We start from the raw sequence: 19,629 nt of genomic DNA, 5'->3' as shown, positions 1-19,629 counted from the left end.
CAGCTCTGCAGCCTGGGCAGAGTTCTGATTCAATCTCGCAGCTTCCACAACAGTATTCAAAGTTACAACAGCATACGCAGTAGTCACATCACCATTTGGCAATTTAAAACATGAACCATCCACATACAAAGTTCCATCGGGATCTTCCAAAGGAGTGTTTTTAAGGTCCACTCGACCTTTTGTTTCCTCCTCAGTCCTTAAGTAACAGTCATGCGCTGCTACTTCATCTGACTCTGCACTAATTGGCAATAAGGTCGCCGGGTTTAGAACATTGCAACGTTTTATCTGAATGTGACTTGCCAACAACGTCAACTCGTACCCAGACAACCTCGCACTCGTCAAGTGCTGAGTTTTCGTACGATTCAAAAGAGTGTCAACTGCATGCGGAACCATCACCGTAAGCATATTATCCATGACCAATCCTGCTGATTGTCGGATGGACACCGCAGCTGCCGCCGTTGCTCTCAAACAACTCGGCAATGCTCTAGCTACCGGGTCCAAGGTCGAGGAAAAATATGCACATGGACGTTGCTTACCACCAAAAGGTTGCGTTAAGACACTCAACGCACAACCTTCCCTCTCGTGAACGTATAGTGTAAACGGCTTGCTGTAGTCAGGAGTACCTAACACAGGAGCCGAACACAGTGCGTCACGCAGTTCAGAAAAACTCTTCTGACATTCTTCCGTCCATGGTAAAGGAGTTGGAACATCCTTGCACGTAAGAGCCACCAATGGTTTCGCTAACAATGAAAAATTCGGAATCCACTGTCTGCAGTATGACGTGATACCTAGAAAGGCACGCACATCTCTTTGGGTTGTTGGCACAGTCATTCGCGCAATTGCTGCAATTCTCTCTGGGGTCAACCGTCTTCCCTCCTTTGACAATAAGTGACCTAGGTAGGTTACTTCTTGACAACAATATTGAAGTTTAGAAGGTGACACCTTGTGATGTAAGTCACAGAGATGTTGCAACAACGACACTGTAGCGATTTTACAAATGTCCTGAGTATCTGCAGCCACCAATAAGTCATCAACGTATTGGATTAAAGCCGCACCAGCCGGCAACATAAACGCATCCAGTTGACCCTTCAAGGCTTGACTGTAAATCGATGGACTCTCACAGTAGCCCTGAGGAGCACGTTTAAACCGGAAGCTACGGCCACCAAGAGAGAAACTGAAAAGGTCTCTGCTTTCTTCGGCAATCGGAATGCTAAAGAAAGCATTCTTCAGATCGATCACCGAAAACCATGATGCCGAAGCTGGAATCAGAGTCAGTAACGCCGTGATGTCAGGCACAACAGGGAACTGAGGAATTACAATTTTATTTACTTCCCGTAAATCAATAACAAAACGATAAACAGGTGGTTTGGAAGGATCGGTACGTTTCAAAATAGGCAGTACAGGGCTGTTGCACACGTTTCCCCGAGTCTCCTCAATAACATCTTTCTCAATCAGATCATAGATGATCGCTAACAGTGCTCGTTCACCTTTCAAGAGAGATTCGATACTGGGGAATACGTGGCAGTCGCACGTTAGATTTCAGCTGAACAACATAAAGGGAGATGTCAAGCAGGCCCACGTCATTGGGACCTGTTGCCCACAAAGATGCAGGAAGAGAACTCAATTCCGGTGGAAGCTTATCGAGAGACAAGTACATTGGAGAGACGACTCTCTCACCCAAAGTAAGCTTTACTCCCACAGGAGAACAGTACAAAGTCGCATACAAACGTTTTAGCAAATCCAGACCCAAAAGATTTTCACCACAACCAGTGGTCAAAATCAACGGAGCTTGCAGCTCACGAGGCCCAATTGTAAGTGGCAAAGGGCACGAAACCGGATTGCTAACAGGGGCGCCAGAGAATCCAACGGAAACATTTGTTAAGCCAGACAAAGGTGCGCCAGGGAGTTTCGAATGCATGATGGAACTTTTCGCTGCACCAGTGTCCAACAGAAAAGGCTCAACGACGCCCGATGTGGCAACTGCGACGTAAGGCCCTCTCTGATCAACCGGAACTGATACTACTCCCTCTCCTTGTCGATGGCTGTCCTAGTAATTACTGTCGTCAGTTCCCTGATCGACGTAATAATCATCTACATTGTACTGCGCAGATCGTCCTTGCGATGATCCACGTTGATCAAAACAATTATTGGAATTTGAAGAATTGTCTGAACGATCATTGGGAGCACCACGACCCCTACCACGTGATGTCTGCTGAGAACCACCACGACCTCCCCTAGATGTGTTACCACTATTACGCTCATTCAGAACAGGACAGTTGAATTTTAAATGACCTTCCTCTCTACAATAGGCACACTGATTGTACCCTAACGAAGATCTTTGTGAAGAGGAGTCATTTCGCGATTGCGACCTATTAGATTGCGACTGCGATCGATTCTGTTGCTGCGAATCATTCTGGTTCGAACGCGGAGGATACGCCTGCTGCAACAACACTTTAGTTTTAAGTTCTTTCGTCTTTTTATCAGCACGGTCATTCTCTTCTTTCTCCCTATTCTCATAATACTGTGCCGTAGCCAATATTTGAGCAGATGTAGAGACAGCCCACGCACTCTCAGAATTTTTTAATTTATTGCTCAAGTCGGGCAATAAGTTTGAGACAAATTTATCCACAAACAACCGCTGACCGCCCTCAGTGCCCATATCCTGACCACTATGATCGATGAATGCCTCCTCAAATCTCGTAAAGAAATCAGAGACACTCTCGTCTTTCTTCTGTCTACAGGCTGACAATTTGTCCCAGTTCACACTCATAGCTGGCATAAGCGTTTTCATGAGGGTAATAATTCTCTGAGGGAGAGCAGTAATAAGCTGTTCAGGCTTAGCCCCACCAATTTGTCGTGTATCTGCCGCAGTAAGAGCAGCCCAATCACCACCTAATTCGTTTGTATGATCTTCCTGACGAATCTTGGCCCACACCGGTTGCGGTACGACATTGCCAAACTGCATATCGATATCGGCAAGATTCATTATCGTAGCGTCTACGAGCTGCGACAATTCCTTATAGTACCCTGCAGGATTTTTGCGGGGGTCAGGCAAAGATTGCTTCACCTGTAACACTTGTGATCGTTTCCATGGGAGATGTATCCATACTCTCTGGAAATGTGCCAATACCGGAGGTTGAGCCTGAGGATTAGCTGGCATCCATACTGGAGGAACTTCGCGCATGGGATACTGACCAGACGCATCTAGCTCTCTCTCAACATCCTCAACAAACAATGCTTGAGGTATCGGAGAGGGACGAAGGGCCAATAATTGCTCGATGGCACGTCGAACATTGGTACCCACTACCATTCCGCTCGAAAACTGAAGCTGTAAGTTGGTCAAAGCAGTTAATACATCTTCCGATGCATCTGCCGATATTTGATCGCGCAAAACCTTGCACATTTCTTCAAAAACATACCTCTGTGTCGGTATATTGAATTGACTAAACGTATTCAATACCGAACGCGGAAGATTTCTATAGGGGTGCAGCATCCATGACATCGCCATGTTGTACAACGCGGCACGTTCCCTATTACCAGGGAGCTGACTACGTCTTTGTGGACCGTCCGAATCAGCGGAATCAAGAATAGGACCAAGAGAATTAGCAAAATTTGCAGCCATTGAAGGGGTACGACGTCGAGTAGTTGGAGAAGTATACGATAGAGTAGTAACAAGAGAAGGAGTAGGAACAGAAGAAGCAGTAGGAGTAAGTAGAACAGGAGCGGGAGCAGGAGTATGTGGAAGTACAAGCGGAGGAGCAGTAGGGACAGCAATAGGCAAGGGAGCAGGAACAGTCGGAAGAACAGGTTGAGGAGCAGGTACAGGAGCAGGTACAGGAGGAATCGCAGGAGCTGCGGTATCCTGTGCGTACGGAGGTGGTGACTTCATAAGATAGGACATTAAAGGATCCTCAACTAATTCCTCCTTCTTATCCGACTCCGTTGGCAAAGCGGGATAACATTTATCTATAGTCATACGCTGAAGCCTATCAAATACTTCCTTTTCCTTTTCCTCCTTATCACGCTGAAACTGCTCTGCTTTCTTTACAATGGTAGCAACACCATCTCTCTGATTACGTTTTGTCTGTCTGATCTCTTTCTGTCTGGCTTATTTGCACAATAACCGAAAGGCATCAAACATGGCCGGCCTTGACTTTTTCTTAAACAATTTAGCCTCGAGGTTATCTAAAATCGGGGTCTCAAAACTACCATGAGGTGGCCAACTAAGGACACCATCTTTTTTGGTGTAGCGAATCCAATATTCATTAAAGGTAATTGGACCTAACCCGTGCTTACTATAGAACTCATAAGTGGGAGTTCCAACCGGAGGTATCGGACACGAGTCCTCCAGTCGGGAATCCGTACCACACCGTCTGAAACAACTGAACAAAGTACTACGACCAGGCATCTTGCACACTAGCCGAGTTTCACAAACTTCAAGGGTTACGGGATTTACCAAGTCCCAGCAAAAAGCAAAAACCCTCGGTTTTTGGCGGCTGCAGTCGTCAAATATCACAACAAAGAACCAAGTACGAAGAACCACAAATGCAATGGAACCATGCAACAACTAAGTAACCACAACCAAGGACTCTGGGAGCGACCCACAAATACTTAACTCAAAGATCGATGGCGTCACCAGGAAGGCCCGTCAATCGTCTCGCTGTACCAAGGTCTACGCCAGGCGCCAAAACAGGTCTACAGTCAGGGCAGCAGTCCGTCGCAGCCGTCAGGAGGCGGGAATCTTCGCGGGAAAAGTCGTCGGGCCACTTATTTCGACAACAGGATCGATGAAGCGGGGTGCACCTTCCCTCGGAGATTTCACACGAAGTTCCTCACGATCGTCGGGCTTGGACCGGTACCACTGATGCAGCCCAACGTTGGGCGCCAACTGAAGGACTGGGTTATTTAAGACCCAGCGGTGCCAGGGGACAACACCTGAAACCTTTGTGGGTAACCTGTTCCGGCGTACAAATGACAGAGACACGGGACACTTCCTTCGGCGTCAAAGATTCGAGGTTTATTTACTGCAGGGAACACAGAAGTCACGTGAAGTACACAGTCTGTATGTTTGCGGGATCTGATTCAATTTGCTACTGTGGATCGCTCCTTTTTATACAGTTTTCTCTCATAGGTTAACATGGTACACAAAGGTTTACAACTTGGTTCCCATAATTATCCCCGAGAGGGGTCGCTTTGATGTATTCAAGGTCCGGAACATAAGTACAGAAACATTTGGTGGTTCCCAACTGTAAAAACCCATCTTCCCACCATTAGTACATTCCAATCGGTAGTAAACGGATCGAAGAAGGAACAGAGACAGGTGCAGAGGAAGGCAGAAACAGTGGGGAGATCGGAAAGGGTGTAAAAGGGGAGGTATCGGGAAACACGAGCTGCAGGCATCAAAGGGACGTGCCTAATGAGATGCACGGCTGAGACAATAGACCGGCACGGCAAGATGAGCCTCGAGCGGGGCCATCTGCCTTACAGTATCATCCCCCTCGTCATAAAGACACTTTCAAAGGAAATGTGTCTTCCGCAAGAGTCTTGGGAATCCCAGGGTCGCGAAGCGGACAGCGTCCGTTCGCTGGCTACTTGAGGGCAAGAGACAAAATGGATGCCGTATCTAAGATGGAACCCGTGGGTACAGATAGAAACCCACGAAACAAACGAACGGTTCAGGTTAGCACAGCGAAACTGCGCACACCCATTAAACTCGTCATTTGCGGTTCATAGATACCAGACTCGACCATATTCGTGCGAGTCGAAAACACCACTTACGATCGTCACGGAACCTCACGCAGGTGCTTCGGCCAGGCCGAAACCTAAAAAAGTATCATGGTCTGTGAGTTGGCTGAGGTGGTATAACACCTCCAAGTACACAGATGTAATCTTTGAAGTCGAAAAGCACAGAAGGCTGAGACTTACCAACTTGGTTTCTAAAGTCATTGTCATCTTGCCTTGCTCTCGAGTCTCTGGAACTAATGTATGGTCCTGTATCTGTAACTACACAGGATGCTATTGACACTGGTGAAGTTGCTAAAGGGATGGATGACACAACTCTAATAGCTTTACTTTGAAAGCTTTTACTAAAGTGAACATTCACCAAGGATGACGCACATTGAGATTATAAGAGTTATTCTGAAGTGCTTCGCTCAGAATAGCCGAAAGAGAGGGATGCTAACCATCTTACATAGAATATGGAATCCTTACAATTTCTACTTGCAAAGAAAGTGTGAATGCTGTGAAAGAACATTATGTGTAAAAAGGGGGCAGTGAGAATGATCCTTTAAAAAAAACTGTGGTGCTGCAGAACTAAGCCTCTACACCTATGATGGGAGAATTAGAGTACGCAAGAATTGTCAAATAATTTGAAGATACCCAGCATAACACCAAATGCTGAAGATGTTTACAAATCAATGGAAAAGTAAGCGAAATTGAAGCTTGACCTGTCAAAGGATAACCACAAAAAAGTGTGTAAAAGTTTGCAATTGCTAAAGCAAAATCATGTTCCTCTATTTGGTTTCTGCTATGAGAAATGCAACCTCTTAAAATGCTAAAGAGATTGATTGTGCCCATTAGTATTTCTTTTACAAGAGAAGAAGAGCAGGAAGAAGTGTAATAAGGGAAATTTAAAACAAAGGGGTGTGAATCTTTCCTGCATGGGCAAATTCAGAGTACTACAAAGAAAGATATTAATGGACATGAGATCTTGACAAACATCCCCTTTATTCTCAGTGCTTCAAACAAACTTTATAGGTCAGAAGTTATTAAGCTCTGGTTAGGAGATGTTCAAGTGAAAACAGATTCATAACACCAGAGTCCCAATGTAAGGGGCCGATTATGATGGCGGACGGACCTGAGTCCGTCCGCCACCATAGAGTAGGAGGGACTGTCCGCAGTTGCTGCGGAGGTCCCTCTGTGCAGATTAGGATGTGACCGCCAGGGTGGCGGTCACATCCTCAATCTTTAACATTAACATTGCGGTGGGTGCAGCTTCAAGCTGCACCCGCTGCAATGTTAAAAAAGCATGCACGGCATTTGCGTGCACAAAGCAGCAGGCACCGCGCGGTGCCCACCGCTTTGTCCACGCAAATGCAGGGGGGTACCATAGGTACCCCCCATGTGCACCCCCCACCCCCCGTCACCAAGGGGGCCCTCAACGGGCCCCCGAAGGCAATCTCCGTATGCTTTTCCACGGCGGAAAAGCTGCAGTGGAAAAGCATATGTTTTCCGCTATCCTAATATGGCGAATGTGTTTTGTATGACTGAATGGCCAAGTATGTATGAAGTGTGCAAATGTTTTTTTGTTATTTACGTTATTAATGTATCTATTGTATATAAAATTGTTTGTATTTCCATGCACTAAAAAATAGTGTCATAACAAGTGAAGAAATCAAAAAAAGATTACATTTCGTATGTTGCTATACTTTAAGCAAGTTGTTTGTGCTTGATTCAAAACAGCTACTTATGTGAATTGTTTGTTGGCAAAGTGAACTTTTCAGCATTGGTTCTCGTTTTGTTATATAGTTCTGGTTTGACTCAGCCATGGAGGAGTGTGGCTCAATGGTTAGAGCGGCAGACCTTGATGCAGAGTTCTGGCCAGGGACCAGGGTTCGATTCCCGCCTCGGCGGGTCTCTGGCTCATAAATTCCGCTGACTGGATATTCTCGCCTCAGTGCCTATTCTAATCATGGGTCCCACGCTGCAACTCTGGGCAATAGCTTGCTTAGCCTCCACAACGGCCCCGTACAGCGCTGGGGATGCCTGGTTGCACCCCGGGGATGCCCAGGAGTGGACATTTCACGGGGAAAAGCCAGGACGGGTTCCCCAGCGGTATGAGTACAGCGCCAGGACACACTGCTTGCCGGGGTATCAGTGCGCTTTACAAATACGTCTACATTTACATGCTGAGTTAGGAGTCAAGACCCTTGTGTGTTTTTTGAATCCTAATATGGCTGGCGGTGTCTGACAGACACCGCCAGCCATGTTAAAGCTTTTCAGCCGCGGTCAGAAGGGGACCGTGGCGGAAAAGCAGCGGACGGATTTTGAGACCCACCGCCATCCTAATTTGGCGGTGGGTCTTCTGTGCCTCCGCAGCGGTTTTCCCGCATCCGCCGGGCCGGCGGTGGCTTCCGCCGGCCCGGAGGATGCAGGAAAACCGCGATCCTAATCAAGCCCTAAGAGTCAGCCACTTTCCTGAAGTTTTGGAGCGGTGTATACACAAATCTGACTATTTCTCACAGACAACCGATTCCTTTACTAGACTGATGCCTCGAGACATTGCATCACAATATTTGCCTACATTCATAGCATTGAGATTAATAGATTTAAGGTGAAATAAATGCATAACATTACATTTCTTCAGACCATTGCAGATGTACATTCCAAACATTTATCTAAATTGCTATGAAATGTTCTAGTGGCTATTTTGGACTGAGAATCCATTATTGTGTATCATATGCTACCTGCACCTGCTGAAGAAGCCTGCACTCTAGAAAGCCCACAACAGTAAAATCATGTGGGAGAAAATCCTTGTTATTTCAACATCCACGTATCATGCTTTGGATGAAAAGGTCTCCTTATGATCATGTTAAAGTGATTTGCATCGCCATCGTATGTGGCCAACAACGTCTACAACTGAGCTTCAGGAAATTTTATATGTGAAGGTAGCTTTTGACACTAGACTACATTTCCAAATACAGGCCTGTCTATGTTTATCTACATCTGGGGCAAAGGGTTGGTTAGAAATGAGGAATGAGCTTAGGCCAACACTTGATTGAGTATGTGCTGTTAGAAAGATTGATTGGAAAGGAGTTTGGTTTACATTCATTTAGTTGTTACCTTCAGGTATGGTAATTGTTTGGTACTCAATTCTTGTAGTAACAGTCAAGGAGCCCTCTGGGGGATCTGACCTCAGGAGCTCTGTACCTAAATACAGTGCCTTTCTTTGATACCTTTCTTTACTATAAAGGAATTGCACCTTTTATTATCGAGATGAGTGCAGTTAGTGAATTTGAGTGTGACTCCAAAATAACAAAAATGCATATGCCCACATATGTATTCAAGCTAAAAGAAACAGGATCATTTATAGCAAAGTTATTGGAGAAAGTGAAGGGATTCAGAGAAAGTTTACCGTCAAGGTAAATCTTAATTTCCCACTCAGGATTTTCTTGAAGGAGGAAATCAAACCACAGAAGAAGATGCATAGTGAAGGATGTGGCATTCGAAGAGATAACAGCCAATTTTTTTTTTATGGGCTTTCTCTAGTGAATGCATGATGGTTTACACTTATGGATGTGACCCTCCTGACTATAAGACCAGAATTCCCTTAAACATGGGGGTATTTCGAACCTACCTTTAGTGGTTTATGTTGGATTGGTAGGACAGGGTAGATTTTGCTTGAATAGATCATTTGGATCAAGATTATTATTATTTTTTCTTAGTAAGCACAACAAATCACCCTAAAAGGGTCTTTATGTGCTGGTAAAATTCTACAGGTTAAGGAGCAGAGACGTTTGAACTATTTAAACAAAACAAATAGAGCATAAGATTAAACACCCAAGTTCTAAGGGCTTTTTTGAGCTGTCTACAAATAGCAAAGGCACGTAGATGTGGCAGAGCTGATTCCAGTACTGAAGGGCTAGGCATGACAATGATCGTTCTCATCTGCCATGATTTCTGGATTTCTCGCTACCACTTTCGGAATGGGTGCTGCGCCCAGACTCTGAGGCCACCAATGCTTAGACTACACTGAATCGGCCTTACCAAACAGTACAATTTCTGTTTTTATACTTGCATGCAGTTGCAAACAGTTGTGCTGGATCCACAAGGCGATTTTATTCATGGAATCTCAGAATTTACTTTGGTAGACCCTAGATTAGGTCCCATTGTGATGACAAGCCGAGTGTCATCTGCATAGGAGATGACCTCTATACCAAAGGATTTTATCATTTGTGCCAGTGGGGCAGTGTAAATGTTAAAGAGATTGGGACTCTCCGTCATTCTGTGTGATGCTATACCTGCTTATGATATTCTGGATAGTCATTATATCATGGAATGATTTTACTGATGATTTTTTTGGGGAAACTGCAAAAGAAATATTCAATATCTTGGACACTTTTACTGATAGGACTGCAAAGGTATGCTCAGGTTTCTGCAAAGAAGTACTTTTCACGAAGTCATATGGAGTCAGGAGGTTTCCGTTGGTTTTCCAGTAATGGTCCTATTCAAGAAACATACAAAAGTGAATCACAAATTGTCTATGTTAAATAGTTATAGTTCTGTAAAATTGTTGACCTACAAACATATTAAGAGTTAAGAGTAGTGCATTAAAATCTTTATATATATACTTACCTTGATGATATGATGAGAGTTGATATTGTGCAATGCTTTCATAGTTAATATTTCAAAGACAATATAAAAACAGCCAACTAAAACAATCTCTATTAATTTCAAATGCGCAGATGATTAACTTTAGAAGATATTATGTCTGTGGTAATATAAAAGTATATGACTAATACAAAAAATAAATATGTTTTGTTTCATAAACAGCTCTGTGGAATGGGAGAGTGTCAGACCAGACATCAGAAAGGAGCTCAATGTGAGGAGAAATGATGGGCAATTTTGGTACGTCTATATATGGATTTCATTTTGTTTTAGATACTTAGTGATTCCTCAATCAGAAATTCAAGGGCCTGTTCATAATATGTGTAGATTTACTACAAGTACATTTACTCGCTCAGTAACTTTACTATTTTTGGCTATTCACGATTTAGAAGCATATAATTACTGAAATGTGCAGGCTTATATGTTTCCACCCCCCTGAAATAGGGGGTGAAGTAAGTAAAAACATCAAATGCAACCATAAAGTTACTACTACTAATCACTTTAACTTTAAGAACATATTTAATGAACTGCTCACTTTGGACGAATATCTCCCTTTGAAAGCTTAATTTTCTATGAAATATTAATGCTAATTAATTACATTTATGTCTTCTAAATGGAGAACAATATGAAAACGTTACAGCTTTAACTTAATTTCAAAATAAACAACATATTATTCACAGCATAATACATTAAATGAATATTTTATTATGTATTAAAATGTAAGTTACATTAATATTTAAATTAAAAAATATTAATATTTTGAAATACATTATACATTTCGTTTTACAAATATTCTTTATCATCAACTTAAATGTATCTATATTTTTTAACATTTTCAATAATTTACTTTAATTTCATATTGTTTTCAGTGGTATTTTATTTTAAGTCCCTCCTTCCATTATTTTTAATGGGAAGGTATTGCAGGTCCAGTGGTTGACCGTATATGGTGCTGCACTTCAGTTCTGAGCAGATGTATATTTACTACTGCTTTGTTTTTTTTGGGCTGTAGTAAATATTGAAAGCAGTTCCTTCCTACACTCCTCATTATTCCTCTTTTTGCCCCTCCACTTTAGTCATAATTAGCCCCCTATTATTGAATTATAAACGCCTATTTCAGCGGGTAAATCCTTGTCTTAATGAAGGTGTAACGCAATTGGAATGAAGATTCATATTACTCTGGAAGGATGGACTCCACCTCTGATGGTCTTGTGATGTTGTACTCTAACTTTTCTGCTACGTGGCCTTACTGCTGCCAATCCTGTAGATATTAAACACTTTATAGATGGCAGTTAGAAATGGGGTCCCTGGCAGAGGTATGCACCGTGTCCAAGTAGGGACTACCACTCTAGTCAGGGTAAACTTGATACACACTAGAAGGTAACCTGTGCTCACCCTATGGTAGCTTAGCACAGAGCAGGCAGGCTGATCTAAAGAGCCAATGTGTAAAGTATTTGTGCAACATACACACACACACACACACACACACACACAGTAACGCAATGAAAACACCAAGGAAAGACTCCACACTGATTTAGAAAAATAGACAATAATGTTATAAATAAAGCAAGACCAATACGACAAAAATCCAATAACTAGAAGTTGAAATATGAATTTTTAAAGAATGAAAGTGTTTCTAGTGCAAAGAAGCAATAACCTCCTTTTGGAGTTATCTAGTTGCACTGGACTGGGATAAATTCAGCAGTTCAAACCGACTGTAATCGATTGCTGGCCTGTGACAAGAGCCACGCAGATCCGGGGAACGGGGTACTTTGATCCTTGGTCGTAATAGTGAGATTTGGGGTGCAGATGAGCAATGCATCGATGTCAAGCCCACAGTTGTCGTAATGCATTGATTTCCTTCACACAGTGAAGGCGATGTGTGGGTTCCGAAGCGGAGGTTCCGAACGCAATGTAGCGTTTTCGAGTGCAAATCGCTCACAATCAGTCACGCTGTGTAATTTCACATCCCTCCCTTTCACTTTCCCTTGCGGTGTTCCTCAGGGATCCTCGTTAAGCCCAACACTGTTTAATATCTACGTGTCTGACTTGGTGAAGGTCATCAAAAACTACAACTTGGGTATAACCTCTTTTGCTGACGATACCCAACTAGTGCAGGCAATACATAACGATGGCACTAGGGTGGGAGCTAAGTTCCAGGAGGGAATGCTTGCCATAAGTGCCTGGATGGCGTACAATTCCCTTAGACTAAATTCCAGTAAGACTGAGTAATGATCTTCGGCAATCTCACACCCTCCGGGTACCCCCTCTGGTGGCCAGGAGACTTGGGAGCTCCCCCCTCACCAGTGACAAAAGTTAGAAATCTTGGAGTCATTTTCGACACTAAGTTGTCATTCATGCATCACTCTAATTCAGTAGTTTCATCAGCTTTTTACACCATTAAAATCATAAAGAAACTTCTCCCATACCTCCCACCCTCAGCCGCTAAAACACTGATCAACACACTTCTTATGTCCAAAGTAGATTACTGCAACAGCCTATTCATCAATGTGCAAGAAAGAGTTCTTAACAAACTCCAACTAATAGAAAATGCCTCAGCCAGGCTTCTGACAGGCACTCCCAAATTTAAACCCATTTCCAAAGTAGTTTGTCAACTCCACTGGCTACCTGTCAGAAGCAGATCCAAGTGTAAGGCCCTCTGCATCGCATATAAAGCCATTCACTCCATAGATCCTGACTTTCTCAAACAATCCCTTCTCCCCTACAATCTGCCCAGACAACTACTCTCCTCATCTGCCAATCTCCTTATTGTCCCCCGCACAAATAAAACATCCTGGGGTGACAGATTTTTTCTTTGTGCCACCCCCAAACTTTGGAATAAGCTTTCCCCCCACATCAAGACCAGTCCCACCCTGCTCACTATTAGGAAGCCGATAAAGACATGGCTCTTTAATCAATCGTATCTACCTATCTTATCATCAGTCCTCAGCGCCGAGACACCCATGGGTATTTGTGCGCTTTACAAAATGCATAAATAAATAAATAAACAAAATAAAATTCTACTCCCACAACAGGGTTGATGTGCCAGTTCTGCTACACAGAGGCTGGAGATACATCAATTTCTCTGGTGCAAGTATCTGGGTCCACTACCAGTAAACCAGGCACAGGCATAGAGGTAGAGACTTTGATATCCCTGTGTTTCAAGCAACAGGAAGCAAGCCAACAAGCCCTTGGAAATAACTTCAGTTGCACAGCAGCAGAGTCCAGCTCTCCCTCAGCAGGGTCGGAGCGTACCAAGAAGCTTGGCGGTACAGCAGAAAAGGAAGCCTTCAAGGTCAGCAGTCCAGCAGAGGTTCAGTCATAGATGGGGCGAAGCAGTTCTTCTGACAAGTTGTAGGTCCAGAAGTTTCTAGTTTGAAGGGTCACAGACCAAGTACATATACCCAGTTGTACCTTTGAAGAGGGGATAACTTCAAAGAAGGGTCCTTGAAGTGCACAGAAGTCCTTTCTTCCCAGCCTTGGCTCCAGACTATCGGTAGGGGTAATTAACCCGTTGTTTGGGGACAGGACACTAATTGTTCGGATGCAAGTGTCGGCTCCTCCCTCTCTTCCTACCCAGGAAGGGCCTTCAGAATGCAAGTGAGTGCTCAGACACACCTAACCTTCCTGTGCTTTTGGCTGGGTAGAGGAAATACACAAAGTGAAGCTGTCACCCACTTGAGACGTGTATTGGATTCAGGCTGCCAGCACAACAGAGTAGTAAGAGCTAAAAGTGATATTTCCAAAATAGTAATGTTAATCCAACTTTACCACTAAAGAGGATTTATCATTATCACTCCAAAGATATGAAACATGCTAAAGCTACTCCTTCCCAATCAGGAATTACAGCTTAAATTTTTTTTAAGGAATTTCCAATGGTAACCTGGGAGAATAGTACGCTGCGCAGCAGTGCTAAAATATATATATTTTTTTAACTACCAGGACAAGCACAACTTGAAAGGACATGTCCTCCTTTTTACTTACACAGCACCCTGCCCTTTGGGCTAGCTGGGGCCTCCCTTAGGGGTTGCTTAGATGTCATAAAAGGGAAGTTTAATCCTTGGCAAAGGGCTTTAAATGCCAAGTCGAAGTGGCAGTAAATTGCACATACAGGGTCTGTAGTGGCAGGCCTGAGACATGTTTGAAAGGCTACTGATTTGGGGGGCAAAATGAGTGCTGCAGGCCCACTAGTAGCATTTAATTTACAGATCCTGGGTATTTGATATACCACTTGTGTATACACCAATGTCACCATGTTTAGGGTACAAGCACATGCACTTTAGCACAGGTCAGCCGTGGTAAAGTGCTCAGAGTCCTAACGCCAACAAACAGAATCAGCAAAAAGAGGAGGTAGGCAGGCAAAGTGTATGGGGCAAGACCACCCTAAGGATGCCATGTCTAACAGTGGCCTTCAGACAACACTACCCTTACGCCATTAGCGCAATTGCATCAGCAAATGCCAACCACTTCCAAACCTCTCACCAGCATCACAGAATGATTACAGGGCATCCATATTAGGGTGATAAGACGAGGATGGCCAAACAAAATAGGGGCGTTGGCTATTCTAGGCAGGCCTGGTCTCGCGGGTCGGGTTTAGTAGGGGTACCAATAGGAGTTCAGAAGGAGCACTCAGATCTGTTTACTTCTACCCTTTCCTCTCCCTCCAGTTGCACCTCCCCCATGCCTCCACTTTCTGACTTGTACCGCTGCTTGAAAAGCTGCCCCTCTGCCTCCCTTCCCACTGGCGACTTGTTCCATTTAACATTGGCTACGCTCGCCTATACTGGCATTCCTTCTTGGATGCCTTGACATTTTCCTTCATATATTCACTCTAAGCTCTTGAACTTCAAGTTCCAGAGACAGATGAGGTGGAGCGCTATGGACTGCAGTCTTCAACACTGGGTCCGAGTAGAGCTGCTGAAGCGATACGTGATGGTGTCTCTAAGGCTTTTCAGAGCCACTGAGAGGCCATCAGTTTAGTGACTGGTGCACCTGCTTTTAGCTTGAGGTTAGGAACAGGTACAAAAACCTTTAAAAAAAACCTTGAGTCCTAGTGATCTCTAACCTAGATGCTATTTTTGATGCAATATCAATATACTGTTTTCATTCCAGAAATAGGACCTAAGTCTAAGCCCAGCCCGCATCCGAATTGCCACAACTTGAGGCTTTCTTGGATACGCAGGTTAATTTGTTGTTTAGGACCTGCCATTGGATTGTTCAGAGATTTGTGTTAATATTGTGTGGAATGTAATGTGTTTTGGCTGTACACTGTGCTTTCTTACTGCCCTTCTGACCTTTACCATTCCCACCCATCTCTATTCCACTGTACCGCTTGGCAGCACACAGGTTGCTTGCTTCTCCAATAGAGCTTGGTATTAAAAAAGAAAGTGTGCACAGTAATGCAAAGAGCATGGCATGAATGGTGGTACTGCACCCCTTAGCCCCGCCCACTATTATTAGATAAATATAACTGCTGCATTCCCCTGCTTTCAATCAAATGCGGTCTAATCTCCGCCATCTCTGAAGGTCATCATCATAACAAATGAAACAATGGCCTACTCTGTCACAAACATGACAGTATTTCGCTTTTGTCGATTAGACCCCCCCAAAAAATTAAATTAAACAACTACATCAGCTTACTTACATAATGCCATGGCCACAATGCAAGATACCATAACCTGAGGTACTTTGTGGCTTATAGAGTGTTGAGATAGACTGAGGTTCTCAAACTGTGAAAGCAATTAACACAAGGGACACATTTTAATTGTGGAGGGGGGTAGCCCTGATTGATCTCAGCGCCTTTCAGCCAGTTTACTCAAGCTATCATAATAATGTATCAATGTATATTGCTTCCTGACCTAAAATGGTAGCAGTACCACACCTTCTATCGTACACAGGCAGTGACTGCCTAATGTAATGTTAGCGGAGCATCACACTATGATAGAATTGTTACTTCAAAATCTTGCTAGTATTTTTGTGATTGGAAACTTGCATGATGGCCAGAGAGTTGTGTGAGGGAGAACAACAAATCGAATTTTACCTGAGATTTTCTTTGGCAATAAGAACAGGTTTAATAGCTAGAATAAAAACGTCGATTGTCTGTATCCTCCCCAAACCTCATGATTCCATTCATGTTTCATGAAATCATTAAGAGATGGGTAGTTAGCTAATCAAATTGAGATTTGGCCCAGTTATACATTTTTCCCCATTCTACGACCCTAAACGTTTATCCCAACAAACTGCAGAGAGAGCCTTCTAAACTAGCCATCCCACGAGCCTTAGTCTAAAGTACCTTATTGGGAAGTGAAGAAGGCTGAACAACTCTACATAAATTCTAGAATTCCGATTGAAACACAAGCACTGACTTCCTTTCTGGGAGGATGCAAGTGGATCTTATAAAATATCTGCAGCTGACTGAATGTTCATTATTAACATTTTTATTTTACGGTTTTTATTCTGTATTTCAGGATGTCCTGCAAAGATTTCTTAAAATATTTTGCACAAATTAACATTTGTAACCTAACCCCCACGTACTTGGATTTTGAAGAACAACAGCACACCTGGACCAAAAGTGGTACTTGTAGTCGGTGGGTGAAAGGCAGCACGTCTGGAGGATGCTTCAACAATGGTAAAATTATTCTCCACAAATGTACCTTTCGAACTTGAAGCCATAACATTCTATCTTGCTTATAGATAATAATTTAGCCCCTGCATTTTATGACCGAGAGACCTCACTTAAACACAATGCATTAAAGACATTAAGGAAATAAACAGCATCTCGGTACCGAATGGTCCCTTATTAACACAACTACTTACCCTAATAGATTATGAAACATACAGTTTCCTCACAAAAATACCCTATATTTGTCGTGGGAAATACCGGATGCCTGCCTTCAAAGTACCCTTTTATTTCTCTCTGTTCAATTTTGTACCATCCTTGCTTTCTTTCTGTAGTCCCCTTTTCGTGCAGAATTTGTCTTAGACCCCTCTTTCTTTATTCTGTTTAATTTCTTCTTGAAGGTGTATTTCAATCTTCCACTTTATTTCCTTCCTTCTTCACATGTGTAATTCATGATTGCTTCATTTATTTTCCTCCTGTTTCTCTTCATTGAACCTTTCTATCTTTTATTTGAAGTTCATTTCTTTCGTGTCATCTTTCCTTCTCTACATACATTTTCTTTCTTTCTCTGTCATTGTGTTTGTGCTTGATCTAAGGCCTCCACTCTCCAGCTTTGTACTGCTATTAGCTTGCAGTTTTACTTAAGTTCATCTGCTTGGAGACCTGTGTCACTGATCCAAAGTCTGCTGAGACACTGAACAGCAACAGCCGGCATATCAATTTTATTGGTAAACCACATAGTAGCTGCATGAGATTCACAATGGCCCTGTGCCTCTACGTTGCCTGTTCTGTAGGTCTCATGGAGATAGTTTTGCTGCTGCGTTTGCTCTGCAAGTGATTGAAGCCAGCAGTACTAGCACTATTTGATAACCAATGGGCGGTGGGTAAGTGTAGTGGCGTTCCATTCAATTACATGTATTACAAGAAGACTTGGTATGGCTTTAATGTCTAAAGTGGCAGAGAGATAAAAATGAACAACAGGCAATGGGTCCTAATGGGTGTATCTTTCCTCTTTTGATTGCACCGTGAATGGGGCATTGTGCAAGGTGTGCATTGACTATGTTGAGAGGTATGAGCACTTCCCTGGAAAGAGGTATAATGATGGATTTCACTATGACATCTCTGGATGTGGTGACTTTGAGGAGGGTAGTAAGGTCAACATGAGGAGACAATATTAAGGCGGTCCGCCACAGTTTACTGCATAGTGTGATAGGAGAGACAGTGGGGCAAACATAAATCTGATCTTGCGTTTAAAAAAAAAAATAGTTTATTGAAGCCATTACAATACCGATGTAGAGTAATAAAGTCGAATTGGGTGTTCGAAAGGGAGAAACACTGGATGTCTTTAAAAATGGCCTCAAAAGCTTTGAAGATTCATAATAATGGTTGATTTGTCATGAGTTGATTTGCTTCTGTCTGAGAAGTGGGGAGATTTAAGTCACCGGTGGGGGGGCCCCCATGATGCTGTGCGGATTTCTGTTATGCATCACACTTTCATGTAGTTGTGCCAATACTGCCATCCACGATGAGATTGACTAAGGGTAGGAGTGCATTTGTATCAGCTTTGGGGCAGTTGTGATTGCCAGGGTGATGAGTTCTTGCTCAAAAGTTTGCAAGTGCAAGACTCTGAAGGAACAGTATTGTGCTTTGTTTAGTTTTGCTTGATGTTGCTTCGTGGTTGGTATCCGGGCAGTGATGATGCGTAGGATGGCGACGTAGTTTGAGCGATTCAGTGTCACTCAGAAGATTGCATGGTTGTGAAGACAGACAATGTTGACTTTGGTCTAAGTTACCTCATTTGGTTGCTTGAGGAGTCAAGACAGTTGAACATTACCTCTTTCAAAGTCTTAAAGGAGGAATATGTTTGTTATCTGGAGTTCATGAAAAATACGTTTTAAATTTGCTAAGGGCTGAGGTGCTGACGAAGTCTGTGATTTTTATCCATTTGAAGTTTTCTGGCATAAGATTTGCAAATTGAATGAAAGGTGGTAGTTTGGGAGACGAGTGAGGAGGGCCTGGAGATAGGTTAACTAGAGATAAAGTTAGTGGGTTAGTACAGTGTGCAAGTCCAGGAAAGTGTTTGGATGACTTTGAGCTCACAGAGATATGTAATTCTTAACACTAATTGTATCAAAATAGTTCAACAAGGTCCCCAAAATATGTCTATACCAAAACTCCCAAAATCCTAAAGATGGCTTTAGCCCAGTCTAAGAGTATATCGTTAGTACCATAGTGTTAGGCATAACCGTGCTAGTATCTATAGAAAGCTTCAACCCTTCGGCCTCCACTCTTTCCTTTTGTGTCCGAGTTGAGCGGTGAGTTAAATATGAGTGCGGGGCCTATCAACTAATCATACAGTCTAACTAAGACACTATTCTTAATGTGTGTTTCTTTGTGTACCCAACCTACAAACTAAAAACAAACACGATTTTTTTCCTTTAAAGAGACATTTTCAAGAAATCCACAATACGTCATAAACGTGACAGAGGTAGAAGGCAATAAGAGAGAATACAATATTATGGTGACCCTCATGCAAAAGCCCAGAGATCTGCAAAAGAGCGCAGAGGAGTTGCTGCCTATTGGCTTTCTGTTTTGCAAGGTAAGTTGCTTGAGTGAACCATGTTGGG

At 43.1% G+C, this 19,629-nt stretch overlaps 1 protein-coding gene across 1 annotated transcript in view; it reads left to right on the top strand.

The window, feature by feature from the left end:
- CAPN13 (calpain 13) overlaps positions 1–19,629 on the top strand; it is a 493,752-nt gene that overhangs the window by 286,687 nt on the left and 187,436 nt on the right. Inside the window, exons 9-11 of the mRNA XM_086925977.1 lie at positions 10,552–10,626; positions 16,851–17,011; positions 19,447–19,601. Coding sequence (XP_086782103.1) covers positions 10,552–10,626; positions 16,851–17,011; positions 19,447–19,601 — 391 coding nt within the window. The remainder of the gene's footprint in view (positions 1–10,551; positions 10,627–16,850; positions 17,012–19,446; positions 19,602–19,629) is intronic.

The sequence above is a fragment of the Lissotriton vulgaris genome, chromosome 6, assembly GCF_964263255.1.
Source record: "Lissotriton vulgaris chromosome 6, aLisVul1.2, whole genome shotgun sequence".
In the NCBI taxonomy this organism is placed as follows: domain Eukaryota; kingdom Metazoa; phylum Chordata; class Amphibia; order Caudata; family Salamandridae; genus Lissotriton; species Lissotriton vulgaris.
The sequence above is the reverse complement of the archived record's forward strand: the minus strand, read 5'-3'. Positions and strand labels throughout refer to the sequence as shown.